The 22,830-nt window shown below is 39.6% G+C and overlaps 2 protein-coding genes across 3 annotated transcripts; both read left to right on the forward strand.

The window, feature by feature from the left end:
- Positions 1 to 1,264: 1,264 nt before the first annotated feature.
- hsd3b1 (hydroxy-delta-5-steroid dehydrogenase, 3 beta- and steroid delta-isomerase 1) lies at positions 1,265 to 3,338 on the forward strand. The gene is made up of 3 exons (XM_073473986.1): positions 1,265 to 1,455; positions 1,840 to 2,004; positions 2,530 to 3,338. Exons 1-3 carry the CDS (start codon positions 1,305 to 1,307, stop codon positions 3,336 to 3,338), a joined length of 1,125 nt encoding a protein of 374 aa, XP_073330087.1. The 5' UTR covers positions 1,265 to 1,304.
- Positions 3,339 to 4,935: 1,597 nt separating this feature from the next.
- pla1a (phospholipase A1 member A) lies at positions 4,936 to 22,430 on the forward strand. 2 transcript variants are annotated; one of them, XM_073473100.1, is made up of 11 exons: positions 4,936 to 5,396; positions 7,089 to 7,308; positions 7,838 to 8,015; positions 9,635 to 9,743; positions 11,317 to 11,418; positions 12,993 to 13,085; positions 13,337 to 13,501; positions 15,526 to 15,615; positions 17,637 to 17,742; positions 18,988 to 19,143; positions 21,867 to 22,430. In XM_073473100.1, exons 1-11 carry the CDS (start codon positions 5,330 to 5,332, stop codon positions 21,955 to 21,957), a joined length of 1,377 nt encoding a protein of 458 aa, XP_073329201.1. In that variant the 5' UTR covers positions 4,936 to 5,329; the 3' UTR covers positions 21,958 to 22,430. The 2 variants fall into 2 exon arrangements, with proteins under 2 accessions (XP_073329201.1, XP_073329200.1); XM_073473099.1 differs by having other exon boundaries at positions 4,966 to 5,396; positions 13,319 to 13,501.
- The last annotated feature ends 400 nt before the right edge of the window (positions 22,431 to 22,830 follow it).

Genomic DNA, 22,830 nt, shown 5'->3' on the forward strand with positions numbered 1-22,830 from the left:
TACAAAATCAGTGTTGACCTGAAAACCCTGAAACACTCAGAGTTTCCTCCATGAGCCAGTGTATCATTAACTGATCAATCCTTGATTTGGCCATCTGGCAGACAGATGAGACCTTGAAATGTCAAATCTTGTTTTCCTTAGCTGATCTAGCCATGTACCTTCGTCGGGAGTTGAAAGCACTTGGTTTAATGAATATACAAGAGTACGAATCTGATCCACTCATCTTTCCCTTTAAAGAAACCCTGTAAAGCTGTTCCTCTGAATTTCTAAGCAGAGCAGTAAAAAGGGTCCGATGTACTGCACTTCAAAGCAAAGATCTCCTGTTCTCTCTGCTGCTGTTGTTGGGCACTTTGAAGATAAAAGTTTAAAATATACAAAAAGGGAATTAGCAGTGTTACATAATGCTGAGTTTTGTTCAAGAGAAAGAGACACTCCACAGAGTGTAGGCGTAAACAAAAAGGATATGCTTCAAATGAAAGAAAAGTGTTGACTAGCAGCCGACTGGAACAGAACCAGTCTCAAACTAAAGCAGCTTTTACACATCAGTCTCTTTTTAATTAAATGTGTATTGTTATAGATGAAACTACCGAATAGCATAGAAAAGCTGCTAAAATTAGCTTTTACTTGACAACATTAAAATGCTGCTAACATGTATGCATCACAGAGTACAATTATATACACACTAATATGATAAATATAACACTAAATTGAGCCATCTGGCAAAATTAGTACTTTTACTTCTTTGGTATTTTGCTGCCAATACTTGAGTAGATTTACTAATGTAAGATATCGATTGTGGGAAAGTATAAGTAGTATAAGTAATAGTCTGAGTAGTTTAACACTGAGTCCTGTATCAGTGTATCAGTTCATCTTGGTGAATGTGTCTTCAGAATGAGGCTGTGTATCACATGCTGTGTCGGCCTTTCCCCTGTAACAAACTGCTTTTTCTAGTTAAATTAAATATTGCGACTGTCCTTGGTATGTAAAACATTCCCAGCCCCATTTCATCTAGCTCAAGAATGCATCACATTCTTCCAAAGTAAAGCCCATCCTCTTTTTTTTCAGGCTGCCTTGGAGCAGATTATTTGTTTTTTTCAAGTCCAGATTTGGCTTTACAAAAGGTGGACGTGTTGAGGCTTGGAGGGCAGAAGGTGCTGTCGTTCTCCTGCAGACAGAACCAAAACATCCACGAACAAACGCTGTATTCTTTTTTTCACTTTCAGCTTTTTCTTTCGAGAGGCTCTTCAAAAGCCTTATTTGAAGAGGATTTTTTTGTTCTCATACCAAGAGAGAATTAACCTGTGATGTCTCTGAGAGGTGATGTGTGCGTGGTGACTGGAGCCGCTGGATTCCTGGGCAAGAGGCTGGTGAGGCTGCTGCTGGAGGAGGAGAACATGGCTGAGATTCGGCTGGTGGACAAACACGTACCGCCCAAACTTTTACACACTCTGGAGGGTAAAATCTGTGTTCTTACAAATTACTCATCTTTGTCTCTAATATTTATTCTTAATATTATGAGGCTGTAGAACACTGATATCATGGGAACACTTTGTGATGCCAGTAGTTTCACTTGTTTTATTTTATATAGACTTAATCGAATACAGGAAGCCTCACTGAGAACCAAAGTTTTCCAGGAGTGTCCAAGACAGATCAGGCAGTGATTACAGACACAGTGTTTTGTATTATCTGTGACTGCTTCACAGATGTGACTGCAGTAATAAATCTATCTCAGGTTAAAAAGACACAAGAATACACTGTTGACATGACTGTTTCATATGATAACCAAGCCTTATATTGTGTTAATGGATGGGAGTTTATTCTTGATGTTCTGTGTGTCAGACTGTAGAGGGGACACAAAGTTGAGTACATTTGAAGGGGACATCAGAGACGGAGATTTCCTGAAAAAAACCTGTCGAGGTGCATCAACCGTCTTCCACATCGCATCCATCATTGACGTTAATGATTCAGTGGAGCGCAGTGAGATATACGGGGTCAATGTCAAAGGTAAGGCAGCCGCTTTAATCCACTGAAACCTCTGCTGCGAGGCTACATACTTCGTCCATAGAACTGACTGAATTATTTTAATTCATTGACTTATTTACACTCACTGGTACATTTTACTATTTGCCATACAGTGACTTTTTCTTGCATACCAGCACTTCTCACAAGCTACCATTACTCTTTTCTGCTCCCTCCATATAGGTTCTCTGAGCTAATCATAAACTGCATTACCAGGGTGCACTACATAACGCTTATGTTTTACATTCTTGCCTACCTTGCTTAGTTTGTGATACACACTAAAAGTAGAGACAGTATTCAGGGACGCACACGGCAACATAGTCGACTGACCATTGAGAGCACAGGAGAAAATCCTGGTTCTCCTAATGGCCAGTCTTACCATCCCACCCCACGGGAATACTGGCACTAAATCTTTTCCACTTCAAGAACTGCTCCTATGAGATAAGGTAGACAGTCATGAAGAGTTTCTTAGTTATTTTATGAACTATGAAGAGTGTCCTTGCTTTGCAGGAACGCAGCTGCTTCTGGAGGCATGTATTCAAGAGAACGTGGTGTCCTTCATCTACACCAGCACCATAGAGGTGTTGGGACCAAACTCCCAGGGTGAACCTATATATAACGGCAACGAGGACACAGTTTACGACTGTGCTCTGAAGTTTAACTACAGCAAGACCAAACTGGAGGCAGAGCAGAGAACCCTGCAGGCGCACAGTGAGGTGCTCCAAAATGGAGGTCGACTGGCCACCTGCGCCCTCAGACCTATGTATATTTACGGGGAGGGCTGCCGCTTCCTGCTGGGCCACATGTGTGATGGGATAAGAAACAAGGATGTTCTCTATCGTATGTCTCTACCTGACGCCCTAGTGAATCCTGTCTATGTGGGAAACGTGGCTGCGGCCCACCTCCAAGCAGCCCGCAGCCTCAAAGATCCACAAAAAAGAAGTGTTGTTGGAGGAAAGTTCTATTACATTTCTGATGACACACCACATGTGAGTTATTCAGACTTTAACTACGTCATGATGTCACCTCTGGGCTTCAGCATTAAAGAGAAACTCCCGGTGCCTCTCAGCCTCTTCTACGTCATCTGCTTCCTATGGGAGGCTCTCTGCATGATGATCCGACCTTTCGTACGCGTCGTCCCGCCACTGAACCGCCAGCTTCTCACCATGTTGAACACGCCTTTCAGCTTCAACTATCAGAAGGCGAAGAGGGACCTGGGATATGTCCCCAGATACACCTGGGAGGAAGCACGCAAACTCACCATTGAATGGCTCGCCTCACAGCTGCCAATGGAAAGAGAAAGAATAAGAGCTAAATAATCTATGTAAAGTTGTTAGTACTATCACTCGCCGAATAATAGATAAATATACAATAAGTATGTTTGTAAAATATCAGTTTGTCTGTTTGTGACCTTGTGTTTTTATGCATGACTAACACCATTGTCCTGTGGGGACAAACAATAAAAACAAAAGTTCAGTGAAAGTAAACGTGAAGAACTCATTCAAACACATGGTGGGCATCACTGCTGATGATTTTTTAAAAGCACTATTGGTTTTTTCTTTTGTTGTTTGTTTTTTTGTATTATCATGGCATCTTTCAGATAATTTGGAAATGTTTAGCATTTCTTTGTGTTTGTTAATCTGATATTACCACTAGGAGCCACCAAATTCACTCCTACTCCCCTGGGATTAAAGGTCCAGTGTGTGCGATTTAGGTTGATTTAGTGCCAGAAATGGAACATGATATTCGTAATTATATTTTCGTTAATGGATCATCTCTTGCTCTAATAATGCATTTTTGATACCTTAGAATGAGCCTTGTATATCTATAGATGGAGCGGGTCCTTTTCCACAGATTCTGCCATGTTGCACGACTATGTTTCTCCAGTAGCCCAGAAAAGGCAAACCAAACACTGGATCTAAAGCATTTCGGGTTTTTAGCAGCCCCCGTGGGAAAGGCTGAGATGAGGGGTGTTCAGTTGGTTGCAACCACATCGCTAGATGCCACTAAATCCTACAGACTGGACCTTTAAACTGAAAATAAATTGCATTTACTCCTCGCTTCTTAAGCACTCAGATAGTTACCTCAACTTCAGAAGAGACGATTTAAGGTAGACAGTAGAGTAAGTGGTCGAGGCAGGTAGAGGAGAGTCATAACACACTTAACGACAAAACTTTAGATCTTGTTGCTTTGACTCATGACTCATGTTCTGTATGACCTGTTGTTCCTGTACTGTATTGCGATATGTTGTGTATGTGATTAAAGTTTATAGTGAAAAAAACTTCCTCACTGATTGTATATTTTCATTTAAACCTAGTTTATTTATTTATTTACTGTCCACTCATTATGTATGAAGCATGCAGACTTGTATGGAAAATCTAAATAATTAACATTATTATTCATAGTTAAAATGTGTTTTATGACTGCCAACTGCAAAATGTAAAAATGACCCAGTTTCCTTGAAATGAATGACACTTTTTGTGTAATTACTTTAAGACTAGAGGCAAGATCCAGTGAAACCTATTGTTTATTCATAACTGTGGCTAATTACGTAATCATTTTAAAAAACACACACACAATTATAATCAAATAAGATAAACTGATTAAAGATTAAAGATTAAATCAAAGAAATTCCGCTGAGTATTTTCCTGCATATTTACAAAGAGCATTGTTTATGTAATGGTGGAACATTGATTCAGATAATTGATTTTCTCAGAGACAACGGGGTTAGCTCTCCCCACTTTCTATTACACACTTCTCCAACACACACACAACTGTAGACAACCACACACCAACACACGAACCAGTGGGCAGCCAGGCCAGAGTCCAGCATTTAAAACAAACAGCCATTGAATACCAATGAGGTCATGGATTCACCGCCAGGCAAAGAGCTTCAACCACTTGACGGCTCAGTGGGAACCCAGTCTGGAAAAAAAAAAATCACCCACTCACAAATGTGATGACTGAGTAGAAGGACAAGGGAACAGCTTGTTGTGGATCTGCTCAGGCTTAAAGTGGAGATTTACAAGAAAACAACCATAGCAAACCCTGCTGGGATCATTAGAAACATTTGTTTTTGAAACCTTCTGGATGGTTTTATGTGGATTCCTGCCTTGCTTCATGACCAATGTTTGCCAGTTAAAGTAGTCGTGCCAGAGTTACAGCACTGCACAGAGCTGGGATTTTCTCAAGCTAAAAGCTGATCTCCATCCACCAATCTGGGGCTAAACAGAGCAGCTGAGCACAGTTAAGCGCCAACTAAAGCTCCCAGGCAGTCACTCTCCCCATTCAGCTCTCTGTTACTACAGAAATGCCTTGGGAACACAAAACGGTCCTCCTCAGTGTTTTGACAGTCTGCATCACATCTCTGGTGGTGGGTAAGTGGCCTGCTCATGAAGGAGGTTTTTCATTCTGCATCATTTATTTGGTATTTTTTGTGCAATAGTTCCAAACAAATATGCCAACATGCTTGATTGAAACAGAAAAGATGGACTTAGATTTGTTAGGAACCTGTGCAAAAGTCCTTTCAGAACACAGTGATACTATGATGACTTAACAGCGCATTAGTACCAGTGTTGTAAAGAGAACCCAAAAGTCAGACTAAAAAAAAAATAAAGTTATTGTGTTAAATATTACTTTAGTCTTTGAGTGTCTGATGTATATTCTGTATACCATGGGACGACAGATTATTGGTGTAACAGATTATCATATTTGATATTCAGCATTTTACAGATTATTTTTAAAATCATATATAATTATATATAATTTTTTAAAATGAGCTGCTTTGGTGCTTTGGCTCTGATGCAGCTTGCAATTAAAGTAACTGGTAATTGAAGTTATCAACAAATGTGGAGTAAAAAGACAATTTTGAGGTACTTTAATAATTTACTTAAGTACACTTGATTAGAAGTACTGTACAGTTACAGTTATATTCCATCACTGGTACTTAATATAATACAGCACTGAGAAACAATTCAATCATCCAAGCAAATCAAATTCGCTAATTGAGAATCTGACATGGTATTTGAGTAGTGCATTAAGTGCAGTGCTGTATGGGCCGTCACGAACACAAATTTCATCATTGCACCCAGTAAACACATTGAATCAAGACCTTCTGACAGAAAAAATGTTTTTGTTTTTTTACAATATGAAACTATAGAATTGACTTTGTATTAACAATGATTTTTTTAATCACGATTAAAGGTCCTATTTGTAAGAAAAATAGATTTTTGAGTCTCACTCCCAACTTGTCAAAACGGCCTGTCCTACAATCCCAAATCCATCGGTATTTGACATGTTGGGAATGAGACTCACTTTTCTTACAAATAGCACCTTTAAGGTCAAACCATGACACACTGTGTATCACAGTATCACTGATGAGAATACATTGACTTGTTTCCATATAAACATAGTTCATATCTATATGTGGTACTGTATGCACAATCTGATATCGCAGTGTTTCTGTCATTCCCAAACGTCATAATAGATGTTGCTCCATGGATCTTCATTGCATCTGACAAATCACATTTTTTCTTAGCTTTGCGACTGAGGAAAATGACAGGAAATATACACAAGGGAGAAGTTTTCCTTTCTGACACCTGATTAACATTGTGAAAGGGTCACTTTGAACCCACAGCATCTTTTCCACCACCTAACCAGGTATTCTTGTTGCCTAAACCTAACCAAACAGCAACAGAAAACTCGGGGGAAGAAAAACGGAAATTAATGAGTGAACTTGCAGTATAAGAATATGTTCCCATCAGGACACACACCCATGTCTCCTCAGTGAGATCCCTATACTTAATCCAGCAATAACATTTTCCTCCAGATGCAGATTATATCGCTTTATGGTCAGTCGCAATGATGATCCAGGGAGAGTATTGATTATGATGTCTAGGAACAACACCAACATGGTGATATCAGATGCACAAGTATTGTGCATTATTAGAGATAGTAAGATCTTCCAGATTGTTTGAATTCAGCATCAGATGGTGTGTGATGTGATGCATGAGACCAACACTCAATGTTTAACCCAGTTAGTACAACATTATTTCCCTGTAATGGACTAGGTGTAGAGGAGAGGCAGAAAGATGAGTGTGCTGACCTGAACAACACCACCTGGCTGGAGTATCGGCAGCAGAGAGTCAAGGTGCAGGTCCAGTACCTGCTGCTGACCAGGAGAAACATGGACTGTGCACAGATGTTCACACAGGAGACTCTCACTGACACACAGCAGCCCTCCTACTTCAACACGTCCCTGCCCACCAAGGTCATCATCCACGGGTACAGGTGAGGAGAAAACCCTCAGAGGCCCTGAAAACTTTCAGTCTAAGTGAGCCTCCAACAATGAGTCCTATCATGTCTTTAGACAGATTTCTACATTTGTGTTTTTGTTTGTGCGATTCTAACTGGTTTGAAGTGAGTGGGGCTCGTGCACCAATCAGGATTCGGAGATATTTATGAGAATTTGATGACAGTCGACGTCACTGTGAGTCAGATCTAAACAAACCACACCCACACAGACAAGCAGGTTAGCTGAGTTTGTGAGGGTAACTTTAATTGCAGTTTATTCAATCATAAATATTTAATGTTTGAGAGAAATACTTTGAAACCAAGTTTTCAAACATACTTACGTAACCCCAGCCCAAAAGCCCTCAAACCTAAATTAAGCTGGGAGTTGTTTTTGGAAAGTCCCACAAAGTGAAAGCACTTTTCTTCTAGTTACAGCTTCAGCTGTACGCTGTAAAATAAATAAATAAATAACTATTAGTCTTAAGTTGTGTTTACTACCTGACCCTACTCCACTCGACCCCCACAGGGCCATGGGCAGCAAGCCGTCCTGGGTGAAGGAGCTGGGCCGGGCCCTGCTCAGGGTGCAGGATGTGAACGTTCTGGTGGTGGACTGGGTGTACGGTGCCTCATTTGCCTATAACCTGGTGGTGGAAAACTACAAAGAAGTGGCTGTGCAGATCTCTGTCGTCATCAACCAGCTGCAGGTGAGATGTTACCTGACATTCATCATTTACTGCCATTTTCAGTTGCTGATAGTTGTATATAATAACATCTGAATATAGCTAATTAAGATATAATTAAAGCTGCTGTAAGTGATATTTTCTAATTGAAGTAAGTGTTAAATAGCTCTATATTCCAACTGTTCCACTTCCACTTCCACTGTTACAGAGTGTTTGGTCAGTAATCATGTCTCTCCTCCTCCTCCTGCTCATGCAGTAAAGAGAAAAGAAATGTTCTGGTATCCCTGCTTACTTTATCCAATCAGGACACAGAACTCCATAAATAGGTGGTCCTGTCTGGTCGGGAATGTAGATTACAGCTGCACATTCATGTGGTGGCGTAGAGAGGAGAGAGGGGATTGCTGACCGCAAAATGGACTAGTTCAGTGGACTAGTAGTGCAATAAAACGTCAGCATTCACAGCAGTCTTTTATTTAATCAATCAAGAGACCTGTGAACAAACATATATAAACCTACATGCAGCATAAAGGCACATGATACCACAGAATTCTAATACCAACTTACAAAATTACAGCTGGCATTCAGAATGAGGGAAGTATGATAAAAAAAATGTTCCAATGAATGAAAAAAGATAAAGAGATCGAGCTTGTATCCCTTAATAACAACTTACATTAATAACTAATTGATTGAATATTATAAAATAATCGTTAATGGTAACAGGAAAGCTTATCCTCCTTATCTTTTGAAGTACTATGTAACATTTTTGCATCAAAATGTCTAAAAAAATGACCGGACCTGTGATGAATATCTTGTTGAGTTGTGTAATTACATTATCCCAAATGTTTCCAACAATGTTCAAACCCAAAATCCAAACGGTCCATTTCATTTGGTTGTGGTGTACACCATTTCCTGTGGTTTTCTCATGTTTCCTCAAAACGGTGTGAAACAGTAATCACAACAGAAATGCTGTGTCAGCACTGAACAACACCCAACCAACAGCAGCATGTATAAACCCCACAGTATTAAAAAGGCAGTGTGCTTGCGTAAAATAACACAGCGTTGTTTCTGTTTAACAGCAGCCTTTGTTGAGGCTGAAAATGGCCAACATGATACATCAGAGTGAGGAAGGAAAATCTGCAGCTTGACTAAAGATACATTACAGCATCTGTGAACATTTCTGCCTGAGTCACGTCAGATTTAATCAGCAATGATGTTTGTTTAACAATGAAGACAACAGCTCCCATGATCCCACGCTGCTTCAAAACATCATCAGGCTACATCTTTTGTTTTCATTGTTTCGATTAAGAAGCCCCTAGTGGCAGAAGTTATATACTGTGTATTTAAGGGTCATTGTTTTTGCAGTTTTAATTTAATGGAAGCTTTCTGGTTACCAAACCAAACAGCATGAATTAAATATAAGCTGTTGAGAACAGCAAAATAAGTATTAATCAAAGGCTTCTTGTCTGATAGCAATGCACTAGCATATTACTACTATATAACATATTTATATATATAACATATTATTCCTTTTAATACAGCAAAGACACAGAGGCACACAGTAAACTCATAGTTCCCACAGTCACATAGAAACTGTTTCAGGTGAAAATAAAAACGATGAAGGTTGCCACGTTCTTGTCCAACAGAAACATGGATGCAAACTAGAGTCCTTCCACTTCATCGGGATCAGTCTCGGAGCACATGTTGCTGGTTTCGTGGGGACTCTTTTCGAGGGAAAGATAGGAAGAATCACAGGTGAGTCCAGACCACCTCCATATGAGTACATAAGTCTTTTCTGAGGACTGATTGTTTTGTTGCAATGTAAAGGTGAAGTGTCCTAATGTCTGACTTTGATTTTGTAAAAATGTGTGAACAAAAAAATATTTAGAGAAGATAATTCAAGTTTTGCTGAACAGATCTCAGCCCTGCTACATCTGTGCACCACTTCAGATTTAAGAAACAAATTTACTAGATGAATACCAAAACCATGAGCACTTGCACAATATTGTTATAATGTGAAAAATAACAATATGGTGCCAGCAGCTGTTATTCTGCTGCTATGAAAGAGGCAGACGGTGAAGGTGTCCACAGCTCAGCAGTCTCTCACAGCCTGAATGTGTTTCGGCGTGACCTTGGAAGATTAGCTGGGCTCTTCAAAGGACAACGGCACTTTGATAAGAGCCACTCTGAAGCTGTGTGGAGAGGCCCAGTCCTCTCGTCTCCAGAACACACCACCCAACACAATACGCCACTGTTCACTTGTTTATATCGTGTTCTTTCTGTCTGAGAGGAGAGGCTGGTGCAAGTTTGGCTGTAAGAACAACACAGCAGAGTCACAGCTGCTGACTGGAATCTGGTCATTCACTAAAAAAAGAAATCTTCCACAGATCAAATAAATGGTAATAATAAATATTTACTGCTGAGAAGATCGCAAATAAATATGATATAAATCAATATGACCAAACTATCGCCAGCTCCCAAAAACTGTTCATTTTGCTTGCTAGTACCTAGAGGTCAGTACAGCTCTTTCTCAACACTAAAAGGTTCAGGACCTTCAAAGTTTTGAGAAATACCAAACATCCCTGAATGCATGTGTGTTTGCTTTCCCATCACTGTCTCATTAAGATTAGGTACAGTAAATGAAGAGGAAGTAACAGGAAAAGAGAAAGAGTTCAGTATGAAGCAAGACAATTTAGCAAAGTGTAAATGTAATTGTTTACATTACAATTGTAATTAATTACATCTAAAAGAATCTATGCAACACTCAATCATTTATGCATTTATTGTATCTCCATTGTCTTTTCACATTTACTTCTCTTGCTGCTGCCGTGCATATCCACTGTTGCTCTTTTCTAAAAACCACAACTTTTATTCTCACAAAGCGAAGGTCCATCCTGTAAAACTTCAGCCAAAGACACTTCAATAAGGGTACAGCCTACAACAACAACAAAAAAAACAACCATAAACCAGGCTCCTCAAATAAAGATGCTGCTAAAGTTGTCATGTTATAGGAAGAAATGCTTAGAATTGTATTAATGAACCAGTGTGAACAATTTAGTGACATCACATGAATACTGACTTTCTATACTTTCCGGGGATTATACACAAATGAAAACACAATAATGAATATTATATTACATTTCTGCCAATTGATCTCCCTGAATCCCACACATTTGACCTTTAAAACATAAAACCATTGAACTATAACAAAACACTGTCTACTTAAAGGCTACAATAAACTGATTACTAAAGGAAAATGATCCTCCTGACTGATTATCTTCTCCACTGTACCTTAAAACTGAGCTCTCTCCTTCTCCTTGTCATCCAGGCCTTGACCCTGCCGGGCCCATGTTTAAAGGAGCTGACACCTACGACCGGCTGGACCCCTCTGATGCTCAGTTTGTCGATGCCATCCACACAGACTCTGACTGTGAGACAACTTGAACTTACCATAAACCCTTGAAATAATGCTGATTGTTTCCATTTCCACTAGAATACTAGCAGCAAAGGGGCTATTTACACGACAAAAGGTTTTTGCATAAAACAAAACTTTTGTTGTGTTCGTTCACATGACAACAGGGTTTTTTGGGGCCTGAAATCACAAACTTTTGAGACTGGATTCCAAGGGTGTAACGCCACCACCCTCTTCGACACGGCCCCACTTTGTATATAACGTTTTCAGCCTATTAGGCATGCACGAGGACAACAAGAACATTGTCAGACTATCAAGCTTTGTTTGTGCTGCTGACTCTACACCAAGTGTAGACTTGCTGCATCATTACAGTGATGTAATGGCTCAATGCTCTGTACAAGAAAGCTTGTTATTCTGTGGTGAACAACTGCAAAAGTTACACCGCCAGCTACTGGCCTGGCATGCACACTACAGCATTTTCAATCATTTTTACGATCTGTGTGCCCAAGGATCGTTTGCACAACGTTGCCATATGAACGCGGACGTTTTTTTCAAACACAAAGGAAAATCTTCTCCGTTTTTATCAAAACTGTTGTCATGTAAATAGGGCCTAAGGTAACACAATGTCTACTGTTGTGTATACAATAGAAGCTTTGGAAAACATATAAGTAGTAATAGCAACTGAATATGTTTTGCTACTTCATTTAAAGAAAAAATCAAAGTAAATGTGACTCACATTTTACTAAGTCATAAAAGTGAGTGTTTTCTTCTGGAGTGATTAGCTATCAGTCAGGTTTGAGGAGAGATAAATATAGATTTGTTACACAAATTCAAATTAAGCTAATTGCATAAAGTCAACACAAAAAAATAAATGCTAAAGTGAGACTATGTAACTTGTTAAATGACAAGTTGAATTCATAAGTGATAAAACAGTCAATGGACTCTGTTACAGATTAACTTTCTGGTACAAGCGTTAGCATATGAAGGCTAATGTTAGCAGACTTTAGATAACATTTTCTGTGACAGTTTGCTGAGTCACTTTTCTGTACACTTCTCTTCATGTGCTATGATTCAGCATGTCACAGCTAAAACCCAGTGGTTTTCTCACAAAAGTGGAACAAGACGTTAACATACCCCAGCAATAGACATGTTTGTTGTTTCCTGCTTGTGGTCGCGCTCCACTCACTCAGTCAGGTCATCGAATTATGATATCGTTAAAGCAGCCAACTCAAGAAAGTCTTTGGAAATTAAAAAAAACAAACAAATGTGCAAGTATCCTAAATTGTGGCCTCTGTTCAACAAAATTATATAGTCCTGCTTTGATCAGTCCACGTTTCTGTGAAGACAGTGCACCACTGTAGTTGAACAAGTGCCTGCTGTATTTTGGGGTGTAGTGTGGTTGGAGAGGAGGAATGTAATGGTGGATGAACATACAGCGCTAAAAACAGACTTTATTTGGAACATGTAGTTTACTGTCTTAATTACATTATTTTTTTCTTTCAACACGTTGTTTGTGTGCTCAGCGAGGAGTAAAAAGCACCGCTGCAGAGACCAAACGTTGACAGCATTAATGAGGTTTTCTTCTGTAACAGATTTTGGCATCTCCATCCCTGTCGGTCATGTGGACTTCTTTCTGAACGGAGGAAGTGACCAGACAGGATGTGCCCGCTCCAGGTTTGCCTCAAGTAAGTTCAGCGCTCACTGAAACCTTAAAGGTGGGGGCTAACGGCACGAGAGCAGCTGTTTTTGATGTTTGTAACTTTGGCTTGCTTTTTCATCAAGAAGTTATGCATAAAATGTTAATTATACATGAATATATTTAATCCAGCTTTACATCTGCACAGATTTTAAAATAACTATAATTGTCATAATGACAGTCCGCAGACATGTGGCTCCCTTAGTGTTTGTGTGTTGTCAGTTCTCATCTACTTCCCAGTGTATGGCTATGTGATATGTGACCACATGAGAGCGCTGCATGTGTACATGAGTGCACTGAATGGCACGTGCCCGTTAATGGGGATCCCGTGCTTCAGCTACGAGGACTTCCTGAATGGACGCTGCGTGAACTGTGACGTCTTCAAGGGCCGGTGTCCAACTATAGGTAAGAAACACCTGGAGTCCACCTGTGACTGATGTGTTTTATGGCCATGATATAGTTCTGTCCGTCTAAACATCAAGACTGTGATTGAATGTGTTGGGCCTTATAGAGACAAGTGTTCACATACCAGGCAGCTACAACATTCCTGACTGTACATGCTATAAGCTGTACTGTATGTGCCTGATGTTGGCTACTGCTGTCTTGTTATTGCAGCATCACTGCTTTTGCTGCACTGATAATACTGCTGCTCATATTGCCATTTTTATCGCTATTTTACTCTTAAAATTATTTATACAGTATAAACCACTATTGGTTAGTAATGGAAAGTACATACAGTATATGCATGAACTGTGAGTACAATTTTGAGGTACTTATACTTTATTTCAATATTTCATTTTTCTGCTACTTTTCTTACTGCTTTATTCAGAGATACTACAAGGAACTTTTTTACGATCTGTGTGCACAAGGATCGTTTTCACAACTTTTTTTTGTTAAATTTAGCTCCACCTCTACAAAATTAAAATAATGCTTATATTTTAATGTATCATTAATAATGATCCCAATATATATAACTGTAATATATAAACACTTTTACTTTGGATACTTTATGTACATTTTGCTGATAATAGTTCTGTACTTTTACTTGAGTAACATTGAAATCAGGACTCTTACTTGAAATGGAAATTTTTCCGGTGTAGCGTACACCAATGTTATTGATATAACGCTTCCCACAGAGCTACCAAAGTTAAATGTTTCACTCTGATTTGAATTTAGAAACCTGGAATTTGATCGAGAGATCTGTTTTCTGTCTTGACTCATTTGATTAGATTTTGGAAACCATATTTTAATTTAATAACAATTATGCTTTTGGATTGGCCTCCAAACTATCTGTGATGTCACAAATCATGCACGTATTCTCGCCTCTTAAAACCAGATTTTCTAATGAGCACAGAGACATTTTACACTTCGAGCAATGTATGTGAAGACAGCCTCCTAGGCTCAGACTCCAGATACCTCAGTCTACACAGTGGAGGTCAGACATTACACTTCAGAAGGAAGAAGAAAAACATCTTTCGACTGGAGGACGACTTTAAATAAAAAACTGAACTGAACTGAACACACGCTGAAGACTTCCACTGAACAGTGTTGTCAATATGGTGAACAGCAATCCTGATGAATAACTTCCTGCATTTTTTTACCACAGATATCACTATCAGTAGTGGTATGGTAGTAGTAGAAGCAGTTTAAAGAACTATGAGATGATACACATTATCTGTCGCCAACAATGATTTCATTCAAAGTGTTCTTCAACCTCTCCTTACTTGGTCACAACTTTGTACTGACTGAAGACACACTGTTCTTGTACCCTTCGAGCGTCACAACATCTGAGACATCTGCCACCTGCTGCCCTCCCCCTCCAGGCTGAACTCTTTACACTGAGTGTAGTTTAGTTTTAGAGCAGCTTGAAGGTTGTAATGTCATGGTGGAAAGGAGACATCTATTCACGCTAACAGAGACATAGCTATACTGGAATAAAATATGGTTGTGTTGGAGATAAAAGGTGTGTCATATTGATTATTGCTGTAAACCAGAGCGAGACCAGACTCGATTTATCACTGAGCACTTTGATGCATTGAACCAACATAATGTCCCAATAACTGATTCAATCCAATTACTTAATCACCACCTAACATCCTTCACAATCACGAATGAAAGACACAACGAGAAGAGTACGTTGACACTACCAGCGTATATATATTGTGCGTCTTGTTTGGTTCTCTGTTGAGTGTCAGTGTCACCGGTAGTGGTGGCGTCTGGCTGCACTCATGCAGCAGGCCTGCTCTCGTCACACCACAGCTTTTGGCAGCTTCTTATCATTTCAACCCCTGATACATTGACGCATGCTGATACAGCGACACAGTTAATGTACATGGAGCCCTTTTGATGTGTGACGTATGTACGGCAGGCCGACAGTCTGACCCTCACTCACTTTGTGTGTGTGTTTGTGTGTGTGTGTGTGTTTTCAGGATTATCAGAAAACTGTGGGATATCCATGTCTCCAATTCCCAAAGAGCAGAAGCTTTTCCTCCTCACTTCTTCTACGGCACCTTTTTGCGGTGAGTGTTAGGGTGTGTGTGTATGTGTGTTTTGTTGGCTCAATTATCCTGTCGACCTTATTGTAGACCTTATTTTTGTAGAGCCATTCAAATCTTTCATAAAGCAGTGACATCAGTGGTCTATCAGAGGGCGAGCAGACACACTGAGCACACACGAGAGCCACAGATTCTAAACAGCAACCCACAATAACTTGATAACTTGATCTTGTCTTGCATCTCAGATTGTTAAACAAGTGACCAAACAGTTAGTGCTCTGCTAACATGGGTTTGCAGGCTTGATAGCTAATTAACTGCCCAGCTGCAGCACATTACCACTAATGGTTTTTTACCCAGCTGAGCATGTTGAATCATTGACCAATATTGAGCCCATCGGTGAGAGTTTCTCCTTATTTTTCACCTCCAACTTCTTATCAGACATACTCTCGATTAGAAGAGGCGATATTCGTTAGAGTTGTGTGAAAATGAGGAACTGCTGCTTTATCATAACAACGGTTATTGTTCATCTGCAGTCCTGAGGCTTCCTGTTATCCTTTTTGAATGACAAATACAAACTACCGCCACCTGGTGGTATAGAGAGGTATTTCCTCTCACGTAGGCACAGAACGTACAAGCTAGAGACAGGCAACATGAACGACACCAAAAATTACAGTAAAATCTCTCTGTGTAGCCAACTGTACATGAACCTTTTAATGTATTGACTCTACCATCATTTTGTAGTAGAGTAGAACTGGGCAGAGGCGTATTGTATCAGTGAAAACAATACAACACGGGCTCTTATACTAAAACATAATATGATGAAAGGGCTTTTTTTTTCAAAACACATTCCTACATACAAATGATTAAAGTGCATATAGGCCTTCTAAAACAACAATGGAGTTTGAGGGCCATATTAAAGAAAAAAAATCCAAGATTTCGAGAATGAAGTAGTAATGTTGTGAGCATAAAGTAGAACGAGATTAAGTTGTAATATTTTGAGAAAAAAGTCGTAATATCACGGGCATGGAGTCAAAATAAATATTACAATAATAAAGTCGTAATTTCAAGATACAGTTAGTCTTTATGTTATTTAAGAGAATATTAGAAGAGAACGTGGATTATCTTGCAAATTAGCACAGGTTTCACAAATAATTGAATGCTTCCTCATTTTAGTGCTTCTAATATTTCTCTTCAAAATAACGTATGGACTAACCATAGCCTAAAATTACAACTTCATTCTAGTAATATCACGACTAAAATCTCAAAAAACAGAAACAGTGCAAATGATTCAGGGATTTTATTTTATTTCTGTGGCGACAAAAGGAAAGGTAAAGGCAGAAATTTTTTCAAGTAACGGATTACTTTTATGAAAAACTAACTAAATAACGCGTTACTAACGTGCTACGACAAAAAGAGTAATCCACGTACTCGGATTAGTTTGTAACAAGTTATCCCCAACACTGATTATTTCTGACCACAGTAAGGGCTGACTAAATGTGATTTCATTTAGTTGCATAAATGTCCCCCACAAATAGTCAGTAAAGCCATGTTGGTCAGATTTGCAGGACCTTTATTATTAGCATTAGCAAGGTCGTTGTGACCTCCATAATAATGAGGACTGCTCTGCTGTAGGCCCACCACAGCTTTTATGCTGTTCCAATCTGAGGCAACGATCTTTGCAATCAATTTATTTTCCAATTTAGATTTATACAGAAGTCTGACCGCCATCAAGATCTCAAGTTTTCCTCTCTTTGCTGTGTATGTTTCAGAGGCCCAACAGAAACTCTCCTGCGTGACATTCGTTGAACTTAAAACTGCAAATCACTAAATTACAGCTTTAGTTAGAAATGGTGCGTTCATGTTGATGTTCATGTTAAATTATTCAAACACTGATTCTTGTATGCTCTAAATGTTGCTGATTTTGTTAGTTCAGGTTTCAAGACAGCTAAGTGACAATCAAGAAAAGAGTTTTTATATATGTTGTAGGTAGATGTATGTAAGCACTACATACACGTTTCCCACTGAGTTGTTGCTCCTGTGCTCAGCTCATCACATCCTTCTGAAGCTGGAGGTCTCTCGCCTGGATAAGAGCGCTGAGGTGGAGGTGACACTGAGGACGGAGAGTCTTGGAAAAGAGCAGCGGCTCAGACTGTAGGTACCACGTCTCTCATGTCACAATCTCATTTAATTCTCACTTGTCCAGAAGTGTACAGATGTATCAGATTACACAATGTCAACTGCTTTGGTACTTTGATTTCATTTAGTTTGTAACAATAAATGAATTACATCAACAGAAAATTATTAGCAACTACTACAAACGACCAATTCATCATTTAAGTCGCTTTTCAGAAGAAACTGTAAAACATTCATTGACCCTAGCTTAACAGTTATGAGACTGTTTGACATTCTATAGACCTAATTACTAATTGATCAATGAATTTTCCAGATTAATTGGTAATCAAGCAATTGTTAATTGTAGCCCTGAAAAATGCATCCTGACAGAAAGTGTGGTTTTGAAAACGAACTGAAACGTCTTCCATAATACACCCAGATGCCAGATTATTAGGTAGAGCCCAGCTAAAACTAGTCCAGTCCTAATACAAAGGTCCTGCAATAAATCTTCCATTCATGAAGGTCATAATGTTTAGTTTAGTCATCATTCTGGAGGATGCAGCATGGCAAGCAACTGAAAAATGTAAAACAATCCAGAGCAATACAGTACAATTACTTGGAGAATAAAGGTCCAATTAAGGTGTTAGCCCGTTAACATTCCTTATTACATCTAACTACAGATCTAAACTGTGTCTGAAGCAGAACGAACATCAGTTTATTCAGCACTGATCAGACTCTAATGCAGTGACCTCATCCCAGAACTGGTAATTCCTTTCTGTCTCCCAGAAACAGCTGAGTAGACAGCTTCTATTTTGAGAAGAGAGGTATAGTACATGCCACCGTAAAAGCCCGGCCAGGTGCAGGATAGCGTGATACTACAGAGATACTGAGAGAGGACACGTGCCCGTGCTCAGGTTCACTTGAGTTAACAAGGCCACTTTATCCTCCCGTTTTCTTACTTTACTGCAAAATTTGATTAATGAATTGCTTACATTATATGAATATTTGCATTCTTGTAATATTAGGTTTATTAGTTTGTATTAAAACAAGAAAAGTGTAACAGAAAACTGTTCCACCTTGTTGATTCAAAAAGCGTGAGAGCAGGAGGTGTAGCAGTCAGTCTGTTGTAGTTCAATAAATTCTGAGTAATAAACACAGAGAGCAATAACTGTCCTCTGTGATGAACGTTGATTATCTGAAAGAGTTTCTGTCTGCCTGCTCTTGTGTGGCTATGACAACACTATTTACATGCATGCTGTGTGTGTATATGTGTGTGTTGTGCAGTCAGACAGATACGACAGTGTACAGGATGGTGTTGGCGTTCCCTCTGGCTCTGTGTGAGATCAACACCATCGAGCTGAGGAACACCGGAGCTCGCTTCTACAGACAAGGAGACATCCACGTCAAGTCTGTGTGTCTCTCCGAGTTCCCCTCACTCAGGTACAGCACCTATAGGACCATCTGGACACATATACTGGTCTGTTTAAGCTCCCTCAGTCCTCTGTGTAGATTTTCTCCTTCTGTATACTGTAAGTCATTTACAGGTTCAGGAAACCAAACTGTTTCCAGGCCTGTTTCTGCTGATGACATATACAAGCAGTTGATCAGAAACAGTCTGTCAGTTTGGTTCTTGTCTGCAGTGCTGGCTGAAACAGGTTCAACTGGAAAATGTTTGAAGGGTTACTCCACTAAAAGTTTTCGCATATCAAACACTTGAGACCTATAGGGAGCACAGCATGATTAACCACAGTTCTCAATGGATTTTTTAGTTTGACAGTCAAATAAAAATCTGAAAATGTCCACAGAAAAATCCCCAATCTGTCCTACAGACTAACTAATTTAAATGCTCAGTATGTTCCAACAATACATTTGCCAAAGTATGGCAATACACAGCATCTGTTTGCCACTCGTGCAGTTAGCTCCCATAATACTTTGGTCATGATTAACAAACTGAAGCAAACATAGTTGCAAGGCTAATAAACAGCTAAACAGAAAAAAATAATCAAATATATTGTATTGCAGAAGTTTTAAAACATATAAAATGTTCAATACATATTGATTTTGAATTTTTTAAATGGTTTTAATACTCTTCTCCACAGTATCGATGAGGTATGTAACAATACCAAAAACTCCCGGTGCGATATCATCACGATATATTGTTCACGAGACGATATTTATCATAATATTAAAAAACACAGAAAAAGATGACTTGAATTATGTCCTAATAATAAATCTGATGTGTACAGCACGTATTATTCATATACAATTGTTTTAATGTTTTACCTGAGGTCAGTCTGCTTTCCTTCTACAGTAAAATAAAAGTAACCGGCCATGACCTACACATATAAAAAGTAGCCATGAATTGTCTTTGTTAATGTGTGATTGGACTATCTACAACTGCAAAACAATACAGCAGCCAGTGGCCAGCAACGATCCTCCGTCCCTCTGGGTGTACAGCAGGACCAGAGAAAATCTTTGTTAGCATCACTGACACATTATTATTCCCTGATGCAGCAGATTGTGAGCCGTAGTTTCCCCACCAGTAAACACACTACCTGGCTGTTGCAGCTGCAGTGTCTCTGTGCTTGTCAGGTGAGACAGACAGGCTGGGTGGTGGAGCAGTGACAGGACAGCCTGCTAACTTGCTCCACCTAAGAAACCAGAGACACTTTTGAAGAGTGGCTCCCCAGGAGCCAAGCATAGAGAGAGTGCAACCAACAAAGCCAACCAATCAGAGGCGGAGTAGGGCAGGTCTTATGAGAACGAATCTGTCTTGTTGAGCAGTATGACTGTGCCCTCTGTTGTTCAAACGGAACAATACAATGACAAGGACCGATAGTAGAATGCATTCATAATGATTTCCCTTGTTAGATCCATGAACTTTACAAAGAAAACAGCCACATGATATGTTGGTAGATGTTGTTCAATGTTCAATGACAGTATTGCAAAAAAATGTTATCACGAAATTCAGTATATCGTTACATCCCTAGAATCGACACACTGGTATCAGCAGCACCTTCTGGCTCTCGTTACCACATATCCCTGCCTCCTCTTTGTCGCTTTTCTCATTCACGCCGTTTTGTTTTGGTGTTAGCTCATTAAAGATGGCAGAGCAGAGCCTCTGCAACCAGTTTCAGTTGACAAAGAAAACAGCAGGAGTCTTCAAATACTTTGCGTTTGAGGCAAATGAACAAGGAAAGGCAAAAGATACAAGTACATAGATATGCAAGCGATGCTACAGAGTTTAGTGGAGCATTTGAGTGACCGACATGCTGACTCAGAGGTTGGTGACAGCTCCCAGTTCAGAGCTGTCAGGCCTGAGGATTCTCAGACAGCAGAGGTTCAGTTGAGAGGAAAATACTTTGACTATGATCAGAAGTGCTGTTGTGCTCAACACACAGTACACAAGTCATGTTATATTTATCTTTTAATGAAAATCTAAAAGTGAAAGTGGAGCGTGAGATGGACAAGCTGTTGGAGCACCTGTCTCCTTCCCCTCGATAGGAGACAGGTGAGGTTGTTCAGGCATCTGGTTAGGATGCCTCCTGGGCACCCCCCTTTGGAGGTTTTTTCCGGGCACAACCAACTTGGAGGAGATCCCAGGGCAGACCTACAACCTGCTGGAGGGATTTTGTACAGTATGTCTCTCATCTGGCCTGGGAATGCCTCAGGATCCCCCATGAGGAGCTGGAAAGTGTTGTCGGGGAGAAGGATGTCTGGAATACCCTTCTAAACCTGCTGCCACTGCAAGCCAACCCTGCATCAGCAGACCGATGGAGGAGGAGAGAGACAGTCATCACACCAATCTGCTGACATGTCAGATGATTAACTGTTGTTAGAAAAACAATGAAAAAAAGGGAGTGGCTTAGTGGATAACATGCATACCTTAATGATCGCAACGTCCCCAATTCATTCTCAATTCTCATGTTTCCTATCTGTTTCTGTTGTCTTTTATCAATATTTAAAGACTTAAATGCCAAAATAATCATCTTAAAAAGGAAAAACAATACATGATCTAGAAGCTCCACCTGAACCACTTTGGTCCAGTTCCATTTCCTCTTCAGCTGTCCAACGCTGTCTCATCTGTTATTCAAGATTTTTCTTTTCCATTTTAAAGACAAAGTTTAACATTTAAATGACATTTTTCTGTGTTTCTGTTTCAGGCGAGAGGAGCCGCTGTGTGTGAACAACATCAACATCAGACGAGGAGCTCCGTGGTCACATGACTTAGTACAGGTGTGTGGCTTCTACTAAAGAAAGAGATCTCCTCAAAAGACATTAAATAACAGTACGAAGCCACCCACGGGTACCAACATGAAGCCTGTTTCACATTCTCACCAGCTTGTTTAATGATCAGAGTTAAGTCTCTGTGTGGAGAGCCAAAGAACCACATTTGGAAGCTAATTTACAGACGATCACTCTACTATTAACTGACTGAATGCAGTCTAGTCGAACTTTATCAGTTACTTTGCTAATCCACTGATCTTCCAACATCATGACTGTCTGTATAAAGAATGGATCTGTCGTATGTTTCTATTGTTTTTTGTTATTCAGGTTTGCCTCTTAGCCCATCTTTGCCTCTGAGAAGTGTTTATAGAATGAAACCTTTTCCTGTAATGTGGTTTTAGGATGTTCCAGGTGACCAGTTTCTTATGTATTTTGTGACATGAACTGTTACTTTTGCTGAGTGCTGTATTTAAAAGACAAGCAATAAACTGATAACAGGGCCTCGCTTTTCTCTGTTCACGTTAGGAGGTTAATAATTACATTTTTGTATTAAACGTTGAATAAAATCTGCTGCTCATCCAAAACAAATCAGAAAAAAATAAACAAGAAAACAACTGGCATTGGAAGAATCTTTCAGTTAAAAAGGAGATTTCCTCGGCTACTACAAGGAACCTATAAAAGAAGAAAGGAGGCTAAGAGATAACTTAGCCCCTTTTCACACACAGACTGTTAACCCGGCTAAGCGATCTACACGACTCACACTGCACTGTGACCCGCCTCAGGTTAACTGTCTGTTAGCCTCCAGCTAATGTTGTGTGTAACCTGAGATTGTTGTGTGATTACTTTGTATACTTTAGCCCCGTTTCACTCTGGCACCTTTTCAGCCCGTGTTGATTGTCA

This window comes from Pagrus major, chromosome 9 (genome assembly GCF_040436345.1).
Source record: "Pagrus major chromosome 9, Pma_NU_1.0".
In the NCBI taxonomy this organism is placed as follows: Eukaryota; Metazoa; Chordata; class Actinopteri; order Spariformes; family Sparidae; genus Pagrus; species Pagrus major.